The sequence below is a fragment of the Carcharhinus amblyrhynchos genome, chromosome 12, assembly GCF_965287045.1.
Source record: "Carcharhinus amblyrhynchos chromosome 12, sCarAmb.v2.hapA, whole genome shotgun sequence".
Classification (NCBI taxonomy): domain Eukaryota; kingdom Metazoa; phylum Chordata; class Chondrichthyes; order Carcharhiniformes; family Carcharhinidae; genus Carcharhinus; species Carcharhinus amblyrhynchos.
The window spans coordinates 15,338,362-15,361,035 of record NC_137335.1 but is presented as its reverse complement, the minus strand read 5'-3'; the positions used below and the strand labels follow the sequence as shown (position 1 = coordinate 15,361,035).

Below are 22,674 nucleotides of genomic sequence, written 5' to 3'. Positions count from 1 at the left end.
TTAGAAGCGAGGTCACTGTTATACAATTTTTCTGATTCTTCCTCAACACTAGGGACTGCCTTTTGTTTCTCCTCTGCACAACCTTCGTAGTCTGAATTTTTAAAAACTGTTTCTTAAGACCAGAAAGGGCTGCGATTCTGAATCAGGTCGTACAAGAAAATCAAGTTGGATGTTTAAAAGACCATTTTTTTACATATGAAGAAGCAAATGCATAGCTATGGGAATAAATTGAGCAGTCCTGTGTATCCAGTGGAGAAACACATTTAAAGAGACTGCGTATCAGAGAATCTGAGCTATACTTTGTACCTTTATCTCCAAGCCATATTGCTGTGGGAATACTTGATTCCCCAATGGAGAAAGGTGGTCAATTGAGGTTTAGAAGATAAATAATTGCCATGCTTGACAAAATTGTGGTATAGGTTTGATGGATCAAATGGTTTACTCCTATTCTTTGATTAAAAAACTTAAGTGTCAATTGAAAATTTGAAGTTAAAGTAAAGTTTATTTATTAGTCACAAATAGACTTATATTAATACTGCAATAAAGTTACTGTGAAAAATCCCTCAGTTGCCACACTCCAGTGCTTGTTTGGGTACACTGAGGGAGAATTTAGCATGGCCAATGCACATAACCAGCATGTCTATCAGACTGTGGGAGGAAACCAGAGCACCCAGAGGAAACCCACGCAGAGGGTGGAGAACATGCAAACTCCACACAAACATGACCCAAGCTGGGAATCGAACCTGGGTCCCTGGTGCTGTGAGGCAGCAGTGCCACCCATTGAAAGTTGAAAGTAACCATAAAGCTACAATTTGTTTGATCCTTTTTTCTTCAGTACTTACATTTAATTTCAATGATTACATCACTTTACCAGAAACATCTATAAATCTCTTGAGGGACACTAGAAACTGCATAATGGACTCCAAAGCAAAATAAATTGGTAAGTTTATTGCCAATGGGCGTAAGTAATATTTTATACTAATTCTTGATTGAAAATACTCAAACCTTTCACTTGCTCGTTGCAGCTAATTACAGGTATGAAAGCTTGGATAATTTCTCTTGTAAATGATATTGTTATGCATTAATCTGACCTCTAGTGTAGCAGCTAGAATTTATTTCTGTCTCGCTGCTTCTCGATTAAATTGTTTTGATTACTTTTAAGTATTACTGAAATTATGTAAACTAATTGACTACCATTTAAAAGAGATTGACTTATTTTGCTGTGTATACATACCAATATGAACAAATTGTATTAAAATGAGCATTTTGACCCTCAACTCAATCAAACTATCAAATTGATAAAGTAGAAACATAGGAATGCACAGAACTAGAAAAACAGCACTGCAATCCAAAATGGCCCACTCCATAACATTCTGCAAAGTACAGTGGAAAAATACAAATTTCCTCTTGTCCTTGGTTCAACAAATTCCAGAGATTAAGATATCCCTACTAAATTATAGCAGCGATCCCTCATTTTTCCACTCTCTGTGACGAATTCATGCTCAATGAGATCGGGGTCATAAAGAACATTGTAGCCTCCAATTCTCTACCCTGTGAACAATCCCTGCTGGGATTGTGAATCACCCCTTATGTTTCTTCTTAAATATAAACTGTTCCACGGCATGACGCTGAAATGCTTAATTGTGGAATGTAATATAACTGAGGTAAGATTTAAAACGCGTACTCATAGGTTAAAATGTTTCTTTCAAGAAAAAGATAGAGTCATTAATTTTAATGGGTAGAAAATCGAGAGCTCGCTGACTTCCCTCGCCAAATTCCATAATCTCTAATCCAGATGAGTGAGATGACTGTTGCACAAAGGGAAGATTATGCTTTTTAGCATAAAGTATCATTGTTGCTAAGTTTGTAACCTGAATATACACAATAGATACACAATTAGGGCAGCACAGTGGCAAGCACTGTTGCCAGAGACCTGGGTTTGATTCCCGGCTTGGGTCACTGTCGACGTGGAGTTTGCACGTTCTCCCCATGTCTGTGTGGGTTTCATCTGGGTGCTCTGGTTTCCTCCCACAGTTTGAAAAATGTGCTGGTTAGGTGCATTGGCCATGCTAAATTCTCCCTCAGTGTACCCGTGACGAGGGGATTTTCACAGTAACTTCATTGCAGTGTTAATGTAGCCTACTTGTGACACAAATAAATAAACTTTGCAAAGTATTCCAGTAAGAATTATGAAAAAATGTGAATCGGTTATTTTAAACACTCTTTCATCAGGTTTAAAATTTAACTCAGACTGATGGAATGAAAACCCCTCTCACTTGCTGGTCCTTCTAATGCTGAACATTAATTGTAGTGAAGTCACATTTGACTGTTATGGGATTATGTGGAATGGGTTTGGCCCATCTCAAACTATTTGTAGGTCTGCTTTGAATTTGGCATGACTGAAACGCTTTACTTGGCGAGGTCTGGAGAACAGCTGGTGTGGGAAGCAGAAAAATTCACACTGGTACATTACAGAGTACTCTTCATTTTGGTGCAAAGGCTCATTGTAGGGCCAGAGTGGGAAAAAAAAAGCTCTGTTTGGCTTGTGTTATAGTCAACATGGGAATGATTGGTGTTATGCAGGGACCCAAGGTTGAAAGTCATTCACTTTTCAAAGTAACCCTTATCTAACAAGTGCAAAATAGAACAGAAACTGTCAATATAAGAGTTATAGATAGTGGTGTAGGTACTCTAATAGTTAATTTTTAGATTGTTTAGATATTTTGCTGCTGTGAGAAAATCTGGAAGAGACTATATTCCATATCCTGAACAATGGGATAACAAGGCTGTTCTGAGCAGCTGCACGATCTACCTCAATGGAAATGAGGATCACAATCATCCATTCAAGGCGTAGTCCATGTTTCTCACTTAGATGGTTTCGCATCAAGTCTGTTAGTTCTGTACAATGCTGCAACTTTTCATTAATCACCTGTAGGGTTCAAAAAATTTGCATTCTGAATGGCATATTCATCTATTCAAGGTTCACTATAATACTAATTCAGCACAGTATATATGCAAAATATACGAGTCAGGCACCATTTCATACAGCTTGCTTCTGTAACTCATTTTGTATAGATAAGCAGGGGGCAGTTTAGAACGGAGTTGAGGAGAAACTTCTTCACTCAAAGGGTGGTGAATCTCTGGAATTCTCTGCCCGTTGAAGTGGTGGAGGCTGCCTCGCTAAATATATTTAAGACGTGGGTAGATAGGTTTTTGATAGGCAAGGGGATTAAGGGTTATGGGGAGAAGGCGGGAAAGTGGAACTGAGCCACGACAGATCAGCCATGATCTTATTGAATGGCGGGGCAGGCTCGAAGGGCTAGATGGCCTACTCCTGCTCCTATTTCTTATGTTCTTATACTGTTGCATATGTACACACTCTCATGGAGATAAACACATAGGACATTTTGCAAAGGGAGTTCCCAGCTCTGCTAGAGTATAGACTGCATAAGTGTGCATTGAAGTCAGCATGTCTTTGTTGTTGTCATTAAAATTAATCACTGAAAAATCAGAAGCATCTTGAATTACCCATTCTGAACTCATTGACTGCATTTCCAATTTGTTTTTGTGTCAATGTACAGACTTGTAAAATTAACCATTCTTGATTACGTATTATATGGAACATTGGAAGCACTTCACTGAAAAAAATGACCGTACTCTTTTTTATAAGAACATAAGAAATAGGATCAGGAGTAGGCCATCTAGCCTTCGAGCCTGCCCCGCCATTCAATAAGATCATGGCTGATCTGAAGTGGATCAATTCCACTTTCCCGCTCTCTCCCCATAACCCTTAATTCCCTTCTCTGTCATTCCCCATAACCCTTAATTCCCTTCTCTGTCAAAAACCTATCTACCTGTGACTTAAATATAATTAGCGAGGTAGCCTCCACCACTTCAACGGGCAGAGAATTTCAGAGATTCACCACCCTTTGAGTGAAGAAGTTCCTCCTCAACTCTGGTCTAAACTGCAGCAGCCCCCCCCACCTCTCCATCTTGAGGCTGTGCCCTCTAGTCCTGCTATCCTTTCTAAGTGGGAAGAACCTCTCTACCTCTACCCTATCCATCCCTTTCATTATCTTATATGTCTCTATAAGATCCTCCCTCATCCTTCTAAACTCCAACGAGTACAGATCCAGTCTATTTAGTCTTTCTTCATAGTCCAACCCCCTCATCTCTGGTATCAGCCTAGTGAACCTCCTCTGCATTCCCTCCAAGGCCAAAATATCCTTGCACAAGTGCGGCGACCAAAACTGCACACAGTACTCCAGCTGCGGCCTCACCAGTACCCTGTACAGTTAGCAAGACCTCTCTACTTTTATATTCCATCCCCCTCGCTATAAAGGCTAGCATTCCATTCGCCTTCTTGATCACCTGCTGCACCTGCAGACTGGGTTTTTGCGACTCATGCACAAGGACCCCCAGGTCCCTCTGCACCACAGCATGCTGCAGCTTTTCACCCTTTAAATAATAATCCCTCCTACTATTATTTCTGCCAAAGTGGATAACCTCACACTTGCTAACATTATACTCCATCTGCCAGGTCCTCGCCCACTCGCTCAGCCTATCCAGATCCCTCTGCAGACTTTCCACACCCTCCATGCAATTTGCTTTACCACTCATCTTCGTGTCATCAGCAAATTTCGTCACCCTACACTCAGCCCCCTCCTCCAGATCATCTATATAAATGGTAAATAGCTGAGGCCCCAGCACCGATCCCTGCGGCACTCCACTAGTCACCAACCGCCAATCAGAATAGCACCCATTGATACCAACTGTCTGCTGAATAAACTAGGCTTGTACTCGTTAGAGTTTAGAAGAATGAGGGGAGATCTCATTGAGACGTATAAGATGATGAATGGGATGGATAGGATAGAGGTGGAGAGACTCTTCCTGCTCAGAAAGGACAGTAGGACTAGGGGGCACAGCCTCAAGATAAAGGGGGGGGCGGTTTAGAACGGAGTTGAGGAAGAACTTCTTCACTCAAAGGGTGGTGAATCTCTGGAATTCTCTGCCCGTTGAAGTGGTGGAGGCTACCTCGCTAAATATTTTTAAGACGCGGCTTGATGGGTTTTTGATAAGAGAGGGGATTAATGGTTATGGGGAGAGGGCGGGAATGTGGAACTGAGCCACGACAGATCAGCCATGATCTTACTGAATGGCGGGGCAGGCTCGAAGGGCTAGATGGCCTACTCCTGCTCCTATTTCTTATGTTCCTATTAGACAACCAATCTTCTACCCACGCTAACACCTTACTCCCAACTCTGTGCACCCTAACCTTCTGTATCAGCCTTTTATGAGGCACCTTATCAAATGCCTTTTGAAAATCTAAAAACACCACATCCACTGGTTTCCCCGTCTACCGCACTAGTCATATCCTCATAGAAATCCAATAAATTCGTCAAACATGACTTCCCCTTAACAAATCCGTGCTGCGTCTGCTCTATCAAACCATTCTTTTTTCTAGGTGCCTCGCTATTTCTTCTTTGATGGATTCAAGCATTTCTCCAACTACAGACGTTAAACTAACCAGCCTATAATTCCCAGTCTTTTGTCTACTACCTTTTTTAAAACAGCGGGGTAACATTAGCCGTGTTCCAATCTTCCGGCACTTCCCCGGAATCCAGCAAATTTTGGTAAATAATTACTAAAGCATCCACTATCACCTCTGCCATTTCCTTCAGAACCCTGGGATGCATTCCATCCGGTCCTGGGGACTTGTCCACCTTCAATCCCATTAGTCTATCAAGCACTACCTCTCTAGTGACAGCAATCACATTCAGGCCCTCAACTCCTACCATCCTTCTATCTTTAATATCCGGCAAACTATTTGTGTCCTCCTCCGTGAAGACTGAGGCAAAAAACTTATTTAAGGCCTCAGCCATTTCCTCATCTCCCACCACTAAATCCCCCCTCTCATCCTCTAAGGGTCCAACATTCACTCTAGCCAGTCTCCTCTTCTTTATATATTTGTAAAAACTCTTACTGTCCTTTTTTATATTTAGTGCTACTTTAGCTTCACAGTCTATCTTTCCTTTCTTTATCAACTTCTTAGTCATTCTTTGTTGATTTTTAAATCTTTCCCAATCTTCTAATCGCCCACTACTTTTAGCCACTCTGAATGCATCAGCGTTTAATTTAATACTCTCCTTATTAAGTGAAATTAATACTCTGCTTATTATGTGAAAATACAAAGAAATCACATCTAGCAAATTTTAGTACTTTAGTGACTCAATATCAAGGTGTCCTTGCACAATCCAAATTATGAACGTAAGAACAACAAACTCTTGAGTTTGTTCCACCATTCAGTGTGATTCTGGCTAATCTGAGATCTAACTTTACTTACATATCTTTCCTCCATATTCCTTAATATCTTTGGTTAATTTAGTGGAATGATAACATGGAGGGGACATGGAGTTGGGGGTAGGGTGTTAGCGTGGATAGAGGATTGGTTGTCAAATAGGAGGCAGAGAGTGGGGGTCAATGGGTGCTATTCGGATTGGCGGATGGTGACTAGTGGGGTGCCCCAGGGGTCGGTGCTGGGGCCTCAGCTATTTACCATTTATATAGATGATCTGGAGGAGGGAACCGAGTGCAGGGTGTCGAAATTTGCTGATGACACCAAGATTGGGGGAACGGCAAATTGTGCGGAGGGTGTGGAGAGTCTGCAGAAGGATCTAGATAGGCTGGGCGAATGGGCCAGGAAATGGCAAATGGAATTTAATGTTGGCAAGTGTGAGGTGGTCCACTTTGGTAGGAAGAATGGTAGGAAGGACTATTACTTACGTGGCGAAAAACTGCAGCAGGCGACGGTGCAGAGGGACCTCGGGGTCCTTGTGCATGAATCGCAAAAACCCAGCTTGCAGGTGCAGCAGGTGGTCAGGAAGGCGAATGGGATGCTGGCCTTCATAGCGAGGGGGATTGAATATAAAAGTAGGGAGGTCTTGCTGCAGCTGTATAGGGCATTGGTGAGGCCGCAGCTGGAGTACTGTGTGCAGTTTTGGGCGCCGCACCTGCGCAAGGATATTTTGGCCCTGGAGGGAGTGCAGAGGAGGTTTACTAGGCTGATACCGGAGTTGAGGGGATTGAGCTATGAGGAGAGGCTGAATAAACTAGGCTTGTACTCGTTAGAGTTTAGAAGAATGAGGGGAGATCTCATTGAGACGTATAAGATGATGAATGGGATGGATAGGATAGAGGTGGAGAGACTCTTCCCGCTCAAAAAAGACAGTAGGACTAGGGGGCACAGCCTCAAGATAAAGGGGAGGCGGTTTAGAACGGAGTTGAGGAGGAACTTCTTCACTCAAAGGGTGGTGAATCTCTGGAATTCTCTGCCCGTTGAAGTGGTGGAGGCTGCCTCGCTAAATATTTTTAAGAAGCGGGTTGATGGGTTTTTGATAAGAGAGGGGATTAAGGGTTATGGGGAGAGGGCGGGAAAGTGGAACTGAGCCACGACAGATCAGCCATGATCTTATTGAATGGCGGGGCAGGCTCGAGGGGCTAGATGGCCTACTCCTGCTCCTATTTCTTATGTTCTTATGTTCTTATGATAATGTTCCTGGACTAATAATGCAGAAGCAAACAACCACACCATGGCAGCTGGCAAACTAAAGTTCTATTCCTAAACACATTTTGTATAAAAGGTCAGTATTAGTAATGGTAACCTTGAAACTACCACATTATTGTAAAAGCCCATCTGATCCACTAATATCCTTTAGGGGAGGAGACCTGCTGTTCTTACCCTGACATATTATATATAATATATATGAGTCCAGGTCCACAATGACGTAGTTAACTCTTTACTGCCCTATGAAATGGCTAAGCAAGCTGCTCAGTTAAGGGCAATTAGGGAAGTGCAGTAAATACTGGCCTTATCATTGATGCCCACATTTCATGAATATAAAAAAATTAACAATTACAGATTTGAAATTAACTATTGATCTAACATCAATTTCCAATTGTAGAAGTAAATTCCAAATACAGTGGCACAGTGGTTAGCACTGTTGCCTCACCGTGCAGGGATCCGGATTCAATTCCCGGCTTGAGTCACTGTCTATGCGGAGTCTGCATAGTCTCCCTGTGTCTGTGTGGGTTTCTGCAGGGTGCTCCAGTTTCCTCCCATAGTCCAAAGATGTGCAGATTAGGTGGATTGGCCATGCTAAATTCTCCCTCAGTGTACCTGAACAGGCACTGGAGTGTGGCAACTAGGGGATTTTCACAATAACTTAATTGCAGAGTTAACGTAAACCTACTTGTGACACTAATGAATAAACTTAAATCTTTAGAAAAACAATTGTTTCTTGACTTCACTCCCAAAAGGTCTAGTTCTAACTTTTTTATGATTTTCCCTCATCCTAGATTCCTCAATCAGAAATCATACTTTCTTTCCATCTCTGTACAACCCTTGTGTTTGTAATTTACCCTCAGTATCATTCTGGTAATTATAAGCTACTTCTTCCAAGGTCAAGATATAATTCCTGGGTATTGTGTCCAGATCTGCTGAAAACTCCAGGTAAGGTTTCAACAGGACTTTGCACAGCTGTAGCATGACTTTATAAAATGGTAGAATGGTTACAGAATAGGAGGATGACATGTGGCTTGTTGAGCCCTTGCTGGCCATCAAGAGGGATTTAGCTAGTCCCACTCGCTTGTCTTTCCCTTTGCTATTTTTCTTTCTTTCAGATACTTACTCAATTCTCTTTTGAAAGCCACAATTTAATCTAACTCCATTACCATATCAGACAGTACATTCCAACTCATAGCCATTCACTGTATAAAAAAGCTTTCTATAGGTCACCTTTAGCCAATTTAATCTCCAGTGCTTGACCTGATTGCCACGGTCTAGTTCTATAGATATAAAGACTAGCATTTCATTAGCCTTAATTTTTTTTTACCTGTTTACGACATTTTAATCACCTATGCACATGGGCCCCATGTATCTTTGGATCTTCACGGTTTCTAGCCTGGTATCACTAAGAAAGGTACTCTATATGATTACTCAGTTTTATATTTGGAGCAGTGCCTGATCTCTTTTCTATGTTATTAGTATTATCACTTTATAAATAGAATTCTAAGCAACTGAATGATTCCATAAACTATTTGGTACAAAACTAAGTAATCTCTATTTACTTCTCAAAATTACATTTGGTTTTAAAAATTCATGATTTGCAAAATTGATAAAGAATGGCTGGAACATTCTGGCTGCTCACACCAGCGGGATCTTCTGGTCCTGCTGACAGCATACTCTCGCTGCGGGTTTCCCAGTGGTGTGGGGTGGATTCAATGGGCAATCCCATTGATAGAGGCAGGACCAGAAGATCCACTGCTGGTCAACGGCACTGAGAGAAAGGCAACACGGGAAGGCCAGAGAATCCCGCCCAATGTCTATTGATTAATTCTGTGGTCAAGTCTTTAAACACCTCCTTCAGTTCATTTAACTAATATTCAACAAGTCTGTGGGGAAAGAAACAGAGTTAAAGTTTTTGGTCAATGGCCTTTCATCAGAAATGTAAGAAGTTAGGAATTTAGTAGTTTTGAAGTAAGTGTAAGCCAGGGAAAATGTATATGGAAGGCAGGAAAAACCTGTTCTTCCCTCTAGAACACCACGGCCCACTCTCAAATCACTCCCAATGCCTGCTTTTCTCCCTCACCTTCCCATATAAGTTCAGGAGATGTAACATCTGCCTTTTTATTTCCTTCAACCAGAGCCCTAAACATTTGTTCCAGGTGAAATTACAACTGACTTCTATTTCTTCCAACTTAAGATACAATACCTGGTGTTTACAGTGCTCTGTGTGCTGAGACCAAAATCATAGAATCCCTACAGTGTAGATGGAGGCCTTTCGGCTCATCGAGTCTGCATCAACCACAATCCCACCCAGGCCCTATTTACATAACCCCACATATTTACCCTGCTAATCCGCTGATACTAAGGATCAATTTACCATGGCCAATCAACTTAACCTGCATATCTTTGGAGTGCCACTTTAATTTTCAGTGGCACATTTTAACACATTAATTTTAAAGTGGCACAAATGCCACTTTACTTTTCCATGCCCTTCAGTCGTCGTTCTAATGAAGCTCAACACAAGTTTGTGCTTCACTTACAATTCATGATCATCCAGCATCAGCTTTGAGCTCAACACTCTTTGATTACAACCACTGTTTCATTTTCTTAGTCAGCAGCTGGTTCTTCATACCTCCTCTGGACCCATTATTTGTTTCTTTGCTTGCCCCACTACTTTGCAACACCAACCCTGTTTTCATTCAGTTACTCCTGTCCTCCACCCAATCACAGATTTTTCTTCCCTTGGCCCCCTTGACTCACTATCACTTTCTTTCCCTGGCTCTATGCTTGCTTAAAAACTGTTAAATCTCATACTTTTTCCAGCTCTGATGTAAAACCACCACTCTGAAAAGATGAATTGTTTTTCTCTCCATTGAAGCTTCCTGGCCTGCTGAGTATTTCCAGCATTTTCTATTTTTATCTCAGATTTCCATTATCCAGGAATTTTATTTTTGTCTCAATTAACATTACATTTTCACAGCCCTGTTCAGCTCTTGCATCCCCACTTTGTCATTTTGATTCTAAAATGGAAGTTTATTCTCTACTAAACTAGTAAATTATGTAACAATTATACAGCAAAATCACTATCATACATCAATAACAAAGGGTAAATTAATACTGTACTTGCCATCCTATATGACTGGCATTATGTATACAGTAAGAAGTCTCACAACACCAGGTTAAAGTCCAAAAAGTTTATTTGGTAGCACAAGCTTTTGGAGTGTTGCTCCTTCTTCAGGTGAGTGAGGAGTTGTGTTCACAAACAGGGCACATAAAGACACAAACTCAGTTTACAAGTTAATGGTTGGAATGCGAATCTTTACAGGTAATCAAGTCTTAAAGGTACAGACAATATGAGTGGAAAGAGGGTTGAGCACAGGTTAGAGAGAAGTGCATTATGTCCAGCCAGGACAATTAGTGAGATTTTGCAAGCCCAGGACAATTAGTGAGATTTTGCAAGCCCAGGCAAGTGGTGGGAGTTACAGGTAGTGTGATATGAACAGCCTCAACTGGGATCTTGGGTTCATGTGATGAAGCAGCACCACTCTGAGAGCTTGTGCTACCAAATAAACCTGTTAGACTTTAACCTGGTGCTGTGAGACTTCTTACTGTGCTTATCCCAGTCCAACACCAGCATCTCCACATCATTATTTGCATAAACATGGGCTTCCAAGAAAATAAAATACCCTCACAATTAAAACTCATACAGTGTTAAATATTGAGCATGGTGCGATTTGGGATTCAAATGATGGTAAATGGTATCACCCTTGTAGTTTATGACATGATTCCAACCCCTTCAACCAGGTTATTCCACTGTAATTGCTCCTAGGCATTCAGTACTGGTGCCCTGACACTGCAATGTTGAATACAAATAGGAATGCCAGCTTTGTGGGATGATTGGCACAAAGGTTCAGCAGTCTGTCCTTTCACCTCTGCCTTCAGGGTTTAAATCCAGCACAAATATACGAATGAAAGCCTCTTCTGTTTGCTGACTGAAAGGAACTGACCTGGCATCACCTTTTTAAGATGATGATTCTGTCATACAGATCTGAGCTTAACTTGGCAATCTCATTCAGAGGTGACAAGGATGACTGGTGTGAGAAGTAAAAATAATGCTGCAGTAAAGGTGCTCTTCTGAAGTCAGGGTTAAAGCAATCAGTTGACATAGTTAGGGAAGTTTTCATCTGCTTCTCAGCCATGCATATGATAGACAAGTCTGTGTTTAGTTCCTGGTTTGACGGGACAGGATTCCAAACACAGGATGGAAATTCTCGGTCAAGAAAAATAGTGTCTGAAACATCACTGCTAGTTTTAGATAGTGAATAGCGGTAGTGTAGTTTCCCTTTAACTCCTGGCAAAAACACATAATGGTGCTATGAATAAAGTAGTCAGATTTTTTAATGTCATAGATGGTACAGAGGATCAGGGCTAAACTTCATTATGCCACAAATTATATTTGAAGACCTGGCAATCTACCTAGCAATGACTGAGCACAAGTGATCCCGCAGGCTTCAGATTGTGCAGAGCTGTATCATCTGTAGAAGAATAAGGTTAAAGTTCAACATGTTTATTTGGAATCACAAGCTTTCAGAGCACTGCTCCTTCCTCGGGTGATGCTCCTTTTTTACCTGATGAAGTAGCAGTGCTTTGAAAGCTCGTGACAACAAATAAACCTGTTGGACTTTAGCCTGGTGTTGTGAGACTTCTTACTGTGCCCACCCCAGTTCAATGCCAGCATCTCCACATCACCTGTAGCGGGATCAACTGGAGTTCAACATTTCACTGGCAATGAAGATCATCACTGCTGTCAACTTATCTCTTCAGGCTTGCATAGGATCATCTGCATCATCAGCCAATATGCTGCCCACACATCTATCAAATACACACCTCACTCAGCAGTTTCAGATTATTTCCATTGAAAAGCAACTACTGCATGTCACCACTGCCCAATTCCATGTTATCTCACAGCATAGAATGTTCTTGCTTTTTCTCTAGTACCACCACTTTCTCTTACCGAATTGTACACCCTGAATCACTGGACCGACCATTTCAAACTTACTACCTGCATTTTCTGGGATGTGTGTAGCTGTGCTAGTACTTGAAAAAGTTGTTAAGATGGTTTTGGGGTTTTGTCAAGCACTTTTTTTTCCTGGGTCACTTCCAACAGTTGACAGGCTGTTTTTCCAGTCCTGAAATTGTCTAGGAGATAACCTGAGTTATCTGAGATATTCCTTGAGTTTTTTTTAAAACTGTCATGTCAGAATGTGTGACCAATTCATAATTGCCCTTGAAAACATGGTGGAAGATGTCAGTGAATGACAAGATGTTTATGATCATTCAAGATAGCAAAGGACTTGTGATTATTATCCAAGAGGCCTTTACCATCTTTCCAATTATGTATGGTACAGACAGACCTAGAAGTTCTTCCAAAGCAGGTTCTTTAGAAAGAACTAGAAAAACCAGCATAAACTTTGGCTTATTCTGACTTTTTGGCCTGTAGATTCTCTGTTAAAAAGAAAATGGTTTAAAAATCAAAAAGAGGTTCACAATCCAATGCAACAGGTTGAGTTTTAAAAGCGGTACAATATTGAAGGTAAAATATTAAGTTTTTGAATATGAAAATGAAAGCTGGAATTCTAAGTCAAGCTTTAAACTGTTGTTTTGTACCTGCTTTTGGTTGCAGTTCATCCTCTGAAAATAAGTGGAAAGCAAAGTTGACAGCAAATAGAATATTCTGGTGTGTAGCAAATTTGTATTTTTCCCAGGTACAATGTGAAATTTTGTTTAATACTCATATTTATTGCAATCCTTAAATGAGATTGCAGTAGGAATTCCTCATTTTATTTAGTAAAACCCTGAGCTGAAATCCAAAGTTTGTTAATATATTCATCTGGGGTTGAGCTCTTTTACAATCATGTCCACAGAGATGCAAGCACTAAATAATATGAATATGATGGCCTAACCCTTCTCTAATGACAAAGGCCACAATATAGCTTAAATGGCAAATTCAACCTCCTTGGACCTTGATCAACCACTCCTCGGAGACTACATTTCCTCTGCTGTACATTGTGATTTCTGTGTAATTTCTTTCTGCAGGTACACGAACATCATATGCTGATATCTATCAATATTACATTTATAAAATGGAACACTTTCAAATCTGTTATTTTTGTGTATTGGAACTTTTGAATGACTAGTGCTGAGAATAAAAGATACAATTTTGGAAAACCTGTGGAGAAATTTACACATCTCCTTTCATCAAAATCTACTTGAGTAGCTTCCCCACTGCCAGCACAGAGTTGTTTCTATTCTTTCTATACGGGGTAGATTATAGCTTGCTACCATTTCTCAGAACACACACCTTTACACGTCGGTTAATATTCAGAAATTGGCAAGTTTTATCATACAGCTGTTCCAGGTTCTCTCTGTCCCAGTAAAAATCAGGGGTCATCAGGAGATCTGAACTCAAATTTATACGGTGTCTGAAAGAGAACAAAATTAGGATAACACCAGGCAGGTTAGAGCTGTGTGAGCCACTGATTCCTTATGTTAACATTTATGAAACAATTCAGAAAGGTTTTATATGCAAAAAGAATATGTAGAAAATATGTGTCTATAAGACCATAAGATATAGAAACAGAATTAGGCCATTCGGTCCATCAAGTCCCCTCCAACATTCAATCATATCTAATATGACTCTCATCCCCATTTTCCTGCCTTCTTCCCATAGCCTTTGATCCCCTTATTGATTAAGAACCTAGCCAAGAAAAATGTCATATAAGAATACTTCTCCATTATGAAAAAGTTAATTCAAAAATTGACCCAATATTGTACCTTTTAACCTAACAAATACGCAATCAATCCTACCATTCGTACTTATGTTTGGTATATGGATTTCAGGCAGTTGTCATACAGAGTGTACCCTATTTTGGATTCCCATCATCCTAAAAGAAAATTAATCTTGTCAAGCTTCTGAAAACATTCTTCATGATAACAGAATGTCTTTTTTGTAGTTATCTCTGTAGATGTTTAAAAGGTAATTTGTTTTAAAGGCCTACCTAATGGATTTCTTTCATCAGTTTACTTTCCTATAACGTTGCTCTGGAAACAGTCTTGATAGTAAATGCCAAGATACATCAGAGTTAAGCTCACTAGCTAATGAAGCATTGCCAAAGAAGTAGATTTTAAGCAGCATCTTAAAAGGAGGAAATAGGGGCCTTGGCATCTTAAAGCCATTGAGGGACTTATGTGGGACAATTATGTTTGGGGATGTCACATGAATGTAGCCACTAAATGTTTCTGTGGATAAGTCAGGTTATTAGCTGCAGAACATTTCGTCCTTCACATTCAGGTACCATTCCCTAAGAGGGCATTGGCGACCATGGACTTCCGTTGGATTGGTCCAAGATTACGTGTTTGTGGTTTGCTGCTGCCTTCTGTAGTGCAGCTGATTAGGAAACTCTCCCACTCTTCCTGTTTGTGGTAAAGCCTATTGGAAGGATTTACAGGCTGACAATCAACCTATCTGGCCATGTTATAAAGCACGTCCCATGGCCAGCATATCCTGAAGCGAGACTGGAACCCAGAACTTGCAGCCCAAAAGTAGAGGTATTACCACTGCACCACAATACCTCTCTGTAGAGCATTTAGTGTAGTCTTAATGATCTTTGAGTTACTACAAAATGACTTGGATATAAAAAATGGTATATAATACATTTACATTTCTGAAACAAACTAGAAATTTCTGCTTTACATCGTTTACCTCAAAGCAAACAGTTCACCAATTTTCTGCATGACTTCAGATCGTGAAAGTTTCACTTGTTTTCCTGCTTTCAGCATCTGAATAGAGTGGAGTAAAAGGCAAAATGCTGTGAAGCTATGTGAGCATTTGATGGTATAAATCTGACTTTCAGAAAGAATCAAGTTTATACATAACATATATATCAGTAATAAAATCTGAGTTAAAGTTAAATCCATGCTGATTTGGCATGTTGGGTGAAATTGAGTTATTTTTAACTGTGACTGAACTTATTGGATGGCACCCAGGGGTTAGATTTAGATGTAGAGAGTGCGGTCATCCCACTGTGCAAGAAGTTTGGAGCTGAGGCAAGATGTCTCTCAGACTAATCCCTTTCCTATAACCCCAAGTGATTTGATCTGACTTCCATACGCTAATGGAAAAGTGCCAGAGATGAACCAGACAGAATTTAACAAGGGTAATGGATTGTTTCTAATTTTCAGGAAAACGACCCTTCTCAGTTTAAGATCATGGGTTTACATGCTTATTTAAATTTACGCAGAAGGTTATTGCAGAAGGTCAGGGGACATGGAGTTGGGGGTAGGGTGTTAGCGTGGATAGAGGATTGGTTGTCAAATAGGAGGCAGAGAGTGGGGGTCAATGGGTGCTATTCGGATTGGCGGTTGGTGACTAGTGGGGTGCCCCAGGGGTCGGTGCTGGGGCCTCAGCTATTTACCATTTATATAGATGAACTGGAGGAGGGAACCGAGTGCAGGGTGTCGAAATTTGCTGATGACACCAAGATTGGGGGAAAGGCAAATTGTGCGGAGGGTGTGGAGAGTCTGCAGAAGGATCTAGATAGGCTGGGCGAATGGGCCAGGAAATGGCAAATGGAATTTAATGTTGGCAAGTGTGAGGTGGTCCACTTTGGTAGGAAGAATGGTAGGAAGGACTATTACTTACGTGGCGAAAAACTGCAGCAGGCGACGGTGCAGAGGGACCTTGGGGTCCTTGTGCATGAGTCGCAAAAACCCAGCTTGCAGGTGCAGCAGGTGGTCAGGAAGGCGAATGGGATGCTGGCCTTCATAGCGAGGGGGATTGAATATAAAAGTAGGGAGGTCTTGCTGCAGCTGTATAGGGCATTGGTGAGGCCGCAGCTGGAGTACTGTATGCAGTTTTGGGCGCCGCACCTGCGCAAGGATATTTTGGCCCTGGAGGGAGTGCAGAGGAGGTTTATTAGGCTGATACCGGAGTTGAGGGGATTGAGCTATGAGGAGAGGCTGAATAAACTAGGCTTGTACTCGTTAGAGTTTAGAAGAATGAGGGGAGATCTCATTGAGACGTATAAGATGATGAATGGGATGGATAGGATAGAGGTGGAGAGACTCTTCCCGCTCAAAAAAGACAGTAGGACTAGGGGGCACAGCCTCAAGATAAAGGGGAGGCGGTTTAGAACGGAGTTGAGGAGGAACTTCTTCACTCAAAGGGTGGTGAATCTCTGGAATTCTCTGCCCGTTGAAGTGGTGGAGGCTGCCTCGCTAAATATTTTTAAGAAGCGGGTTGATGGGTTCTTGATAAGAGAGGGGATTAAGGGTTATGGGGAGAGGGCGGGAAAGTGGAACTGAGCCACAACAGATCAGCCATGATCTTATTGAATGGCGGGGCAGGCTCGAAGGGCTAGATGGCCTACTCCTGCTCCTATTTCTTATGTTCTTATGATGAATCGGATGGTGATTTTGTTGAAAGACATTAATTTTTATGTATTTAAGATTTCTTTTGTGTGATACATGTGCCAAACTCATAAGTGATCTCTAGAGCTGGCGTTTGATAGGATTTAAATGCTGAATGAAGTTCTGCTCTATCCTCATGCTGTATGATGCTTTGCTCATTCAGCACATCAAAATATCCCCACTCTCCCTATGCACCTAAATATGTGAAGTCTTCTTCACTAACTCATTCCCTCACCATCCATATTTCTTTCCTCTTTGCACTGCCTATTTATGATCACTCACAGCTGGTGTGTGTTGCTTCAACTATAGGTTCCCGTCTTTGCTGAGCTGACTCATGGTGTTCTCTGCTCTGACAGAATCTTCTTAATTTCACTCAACGCACAAAACAAATCCATATTTTTTATATTCTTTCATGGATTGTGAGGGTTGCTGTTATTTGTTGTTCATCCCTAATTGCCAATGAGAAGATGGTGCTGAACTGCCTTCTTGAACCATTGCAGTCAACTTGTTGTAGGTACATTTACAATGCTGTCATTCTGTCCTTATCAGCCATCTACACGCCAAGGCCAATTGTAACACTCCCACCTTCTATTCTTTTGAGACCAGCTAACATAGTATAGACCAAGAATTCAACCTGGGAACCTCCTGCTCTCTGAATTACATGACAATGCGCTGTCCCACTGAATTATTAAGGAGGCTGTGAATTACCACAAAAAAATCATTTTTTTTTACAAGTGAGATATAAAATTGGAGTCAATTTTCGTAAGTTCCAGTTAATGCCAGCAAATCAAGATGGAAACCTTGGTAGCTAATCGATGTTTGCAAGCATTTCAGTTGTTAACACTGGTGCCTCACAGCACCAGAGATCCAAGTTCAATTCTGACCTCGGGTCACTGTCAGTGTGGAGTTTGTACGTTCTCCCCCATATCTGCATGTGTTTCCTCCGGGTGCTTCGGTTTCCTCCCACAGTCCAAAGATGTGCAGGTCTGGTGGATTGGCCATGCTAAACTGACCCTTAGTGTCGGGGGATTAGTAGGGTATAAGCTTGGGGTTACAGGAAAAGGGCCTGGATGGGATAGCTGTTGGTGCAGACTGGATGGCTTGGATGGTTTCCTTCTGCATTGTCGGGATTTTATGATTTCAGTTGTTAAGATTTCAACTCCACCCAAATTTCCTCAAAATATTTTCAACTTCAGGTATCAACCTAATGTTCAGCCTTTCTGACATCTGTATTGGGTTAACACAATTATTTTATTGGAGATGGGCAAGGACTCAGATAATACCTCAATATTATTTACTGTGCATGTTCAGGTCCCAGGTTTGACATGCAGTCTGTTTATCAATCTGAAGTAGAAAAATGTTATGTTACTCACCTCAGGAATGGACTGAATGGACTCGACAAAATTATCTAATGACACCTCCCAGATGGCTAGTTTCACTGCAATCAAGATAAAATGAAGTTGTTATAAACTTCCAAAAGCACCAAAGATTTCAGCAATTTGCAGATGAAACTACTCTGTCAGTAGACGTCATATTGAATGGCTAATGCTAAATTGGATTTTATAGCTATTCTGTACCAGCATCAGCGTCATATCTTATCATGCACAATGCAATGCAGTATTCTACTGTTAAAGAAGGCAGATGTGCCTTTAACACTGCAAAATGGTAATACCATTTTGGTATTACCCAATTCAACAAATATGCATAAAGACAAAATACTGAGATGCTGGAATCGGAAACAAAAACAGAAAATGCTGGAAAGACTTAGCAAGTCTGACAGCATCTGTGGAGAGAGAGTGTTAGAGATCCTGGGTACCAGCAACTTTAGGCACTCTTAGTCAACTCGAGTACAAACAGCACTAGACACATGCATCCAAAGCAAGGCCTTTAATAACTTGTGCACAAGGAGAAACCCCCCCCCACTTGCAGCTGTTCTGCAAGTGGTTCTGACATTACAGAAAAACAACTTAGCAGTTACAATTACAGCAAATTAGAAACAAGCAATTTTTTAAAATCCTTCATTTGAATAGATATTTACCAATTAAATCCTGGCTTTTTGCCCTTTTCTGATTCGATAAAAAATTGATTTCTGCTAATCCTTCATTTGCATAGCATATCCCCATATCTTGCCGTTGTTATTTGTTATGGAAAAATCTGGTCTTGCTCACCCTCTGGTGGAGGCCTGAATGCAGAATGTTATGGGGCCTACGCAGGTGAAGATTAGCCTTTTCATGCTGAAATAGCAGACACTGACTCCTTTGAAGGTTTGCACGCTGACAAATATTTTCACTACCTGTTACAGAGAAGGCATGAAACTTTAATTTGGACAGCTTAGCTTCCGCACAATTTAGCTCCCAAGCTATGAAACTTCAATCTGAGTATTTTAACTTCCATAAGAACTCTGATGAAGGGTCATCCAGGCTTGAAATGCTGCCTCTATTCTCTCCCCACAAATGCTGCATGATGCAAGAGATTTTCCAGTATTTTCTGTTTTTGTGTCAACAAATATGGAAACTTGTGATCTAGCCTCAGAAACTGACAACAAAGCTGTTAGATTGTAATTCAATGTGAGTGATTCATTGCTATCTTTTTGGAGAAGGGAACCAAACACATACTCCCAATCTCCATTTTCAGCCTACTAAAAGCAGCAGAATTATCAACCCACAGTTAGCTACAGTTGGCTATTGAGACAAAAAGATGGGATTTCTCAGTCTGGAAATTTCTGCCCAAACGGACCTTTGGCTTATCCATCATATTTACTGTCCCGCCCACGATGATTCCCACAGCGGGCAGGCCTGGTAGATTTAAGCCAAAGTGTAAAGGATCTAGCTACTCTGTAAATGGGCTAGAATGTCTCACTACGTAAACTTTTTTTTAAAAACAAAATATGCATATAACATAAAATAACTTTCATTTTACAAAATGGCAAAATCTTGGGGAGGACAATACAAAACAGTACATCTGAACAACATAATTGATACAGATGGTTCAATAGCATATCGACTTGACAATGGATTGAATATTGTACACTCAGGGATATCAGTGATTATATTGAAACCTGATTACTTTATTCACAATAATCTCCAGGATGTAATGAGAATAATGAATAGGATCAGAGATCATCCACATCTTTCTGTTGTTCACCTGACAGGGAAAGTGCATTTGAAAATGCAAACTTCTCCAAAATAGATTCATCTGGTTCCAGGTCAGAGTTCAACAAAATTTGTCCTCGATGGAGCTTTGAATGCCCTCTGTTGAAAATAAACAATGTGGTAGAGATGACACCATATTCTTGCTTTTCTTGCAAACTCTTGCCAAATCCTAGCAATTTGCCTAAACTGATCTTCGCATACACAAATAAGGGACCATAAATTGATTCAAACAAAAGTATAAATGATGAAATGAACCATTATTGTGTTGTCCTTAAATTAAAATACATATTGGGTGTAGGATAGATTCTGGAACTGCTGAATGATCACAGAAATGCCCCTTTGATAATTGGGGACTTCTCTATAAAGGGGTTTCCCAATACTATTAGGATGCAAACAGGTGAGGCGAAGGCACTGGAAACTGTACGTTGCAGTAATAATAAATCTATTCTCAATTCCATTCGCAAATGCCCAAAATAAAGCCTTAGTTTACTTGCACACATTACAACATTCATATCTGCTTGGGAATCAGTTAAATTTGTGCAGTCACAAGAGTTGCTGCCAGTACTGCTGCATTAACAACAGCTACTGGACATAACATACAGAAAATGTACTGTTCAGACTTGTTTAAAAATTCTATTTCCGCATTATCTGCAGTAGGGTGATTAATCCCAGAATTGTTTATAAAAGAACATGACATACAGTGAAGGTTTTCGTTGTGAGTTCTTTGTTAATTGTTTGTTGAACGGTATGGATTTTTGCATGATATAATATATATCTAAAAGCAGCAAAGTATGTTTGCTGCATTACAATACAAGGTATTATTTTCCAGCAGAATCTCGTTGAGTTTCTTTGATTGGAGAGATTACACTCTCCTGTGTTTTCCTCAATTTCACAGATGCTTTTGCTTTGCCTGGTTTATGTACTTCTGCTCTGTAGCAGATGTGACAGTAATCCCAGAAGCTGGCTTGCCCAGAAGATTTTTTTAGTTCTCCTAGAATTCCAGCTCTAATAAGCATTTAAGTGGACTAACTGTGAACTAAGCAGCAAAAATATTGTTCCATTGATTCCTGCACATTTAGAAAGTCATCCTAAATAATCAAAATGTACAAGACACAGAACGTGGAAAATCATCATTGGAATTATAAAGGCTTGCGTCTTTAATCCAAGCATCCATGATGTTCTTTTATCAGTAATATATCCAACAGTGGCAGTCTCTAACCTCCAGTGGGCTCATGTTATGAGATGGAAAGTTGGTGGATGGAGTTATTATTGGGAGGATAAGGTGGGTTGATGCCACAATGACTTAAATCCATGTCCTTGATGGGGAAGGGGTGGAACTGCAGGGAAAAGAGAGGAGGGAAGCCGGTTGCTGTGCAAAGTGACTGCAACTTTGACTAATAAAAGTTTTTATTCCAACCTGTGGACTAGAAGGCTGACTGCTCACTTGGGATTAGGCTAGCTTGTCTGACTGTGTGAAAAATTAAAACTCCAGCAGGTCGTCCAGCTACTCCCCACAGAGGTCCTTTCAAATAAAGAATATCTCAAGTAACTTGGTCTGCAAATCTACTCGCAGACCAGAAATGTAAATCCAAAAATGGTGACAAAAGCCGCAAAAAAAAGCTCCTGGGTCTAAGGTGGAAATTGCATCATGCTGCTCCAGTAAAATAGTCAGTAGTTTAATTTTGACCCAAGGGAATGAAAGACTACTCATGGATGGCTATGCCATCTGTATCACTGACTTAATTTGTGTCACCCTGTGGTGCGAAAACCTTGCCCAGAGAATTCAGTACAAATACTGTATTTCTTCAAAAAGGGTTTAACTGTTTGCATTACTTGTCTGATAATCATTAGTAATATCCTGCGATGACATATTCCTGATATCACTTAGAGCCAGGCATGGCCATAAAATTCAGGATATCCAGGCTGCATTCATAAAAAATGCTTTTGTTTATAACAGGATTTGAAAATAATCAGATATGGTCTATTCATAGATCTTGTGCTGTGGTCCGCAGAGTAGCTGCTGCAGGAAATCATAAAAATTCACACAATGCACAACTCAGGAAACGTTAAGCACCCAATCATCCTCCTGCAGCTTTCCATGCTCCTATGCATAAAGGAAGTCAATTTTAGTACTCACAGTAACGTTTCTGATAAGTTTAAAATAATGGACTGGATTTTCCTGGAGACTTCAGGGCCTTATCATTAGTCTGGAGCCCACACTTGCCAGCAGCAAGACTGGCATCGCAGTCTTCCCGGAGGCAGTTTCCTAATTAGCCACAACTGCCCTTGCTCTCTTGTTTAAAATTTGATTTGATTTATTACTGTCACATGTATTAGCATACAGTGAAAAGTATTGATTTTTGCGTGCTATACAGAAAAAGCATACCATACATAGGGAAGGAAAGAAGAGTGCAGTAGGTAGTGTTACAGTCATAGCTAAGGTGTAGATCAATTTAATAGGAGATGGGTCCATTCAAATGTCTGATGGCA

The 22,674-nt window shown here is 40.7% G+C and overlaps 1 protein-coding gene across 4 annotated transcripts in view; it reads right to left on the bottom strand.

Annotated features, from left to right (window-relative positions):
• Positions 1-22,674, bottom strand: part of rmnd1 (required for meiotic nuclear division 1 homolog) — an 84,835-nt gene that overhangs the window by 5,842 nt on the left and 56,319 nt on the right. For all 4 annotated transcript variants that reach the window (XM_080200103.1, XM_080200101.1, XM_080200102.1 and 1 more), the window contains 5 exons: positions 20,177-20,283; positions 18,406-18,470; positions 15,327-15,403; positions 13,926-14,046; positions 2,813-2,929 (listed from right to left, as the gene is read on the bottom strand). In XM_080200103.1, the coding sequence (XP_080056229.1) occupies positions 2,813-2,929; positions 13,926-14,046; positions 15,327-15,403; positions 18,406-18,470; positions 20,177-20,283 (487 nt within the window). The remainder of the gene's footprint in view (positions 1-2,812; positions 2,930-13,925; positions 14,047-15,326; positions 15,404-18,405; positions 18,471-20,176; positions 20,284-22,674) is intronic.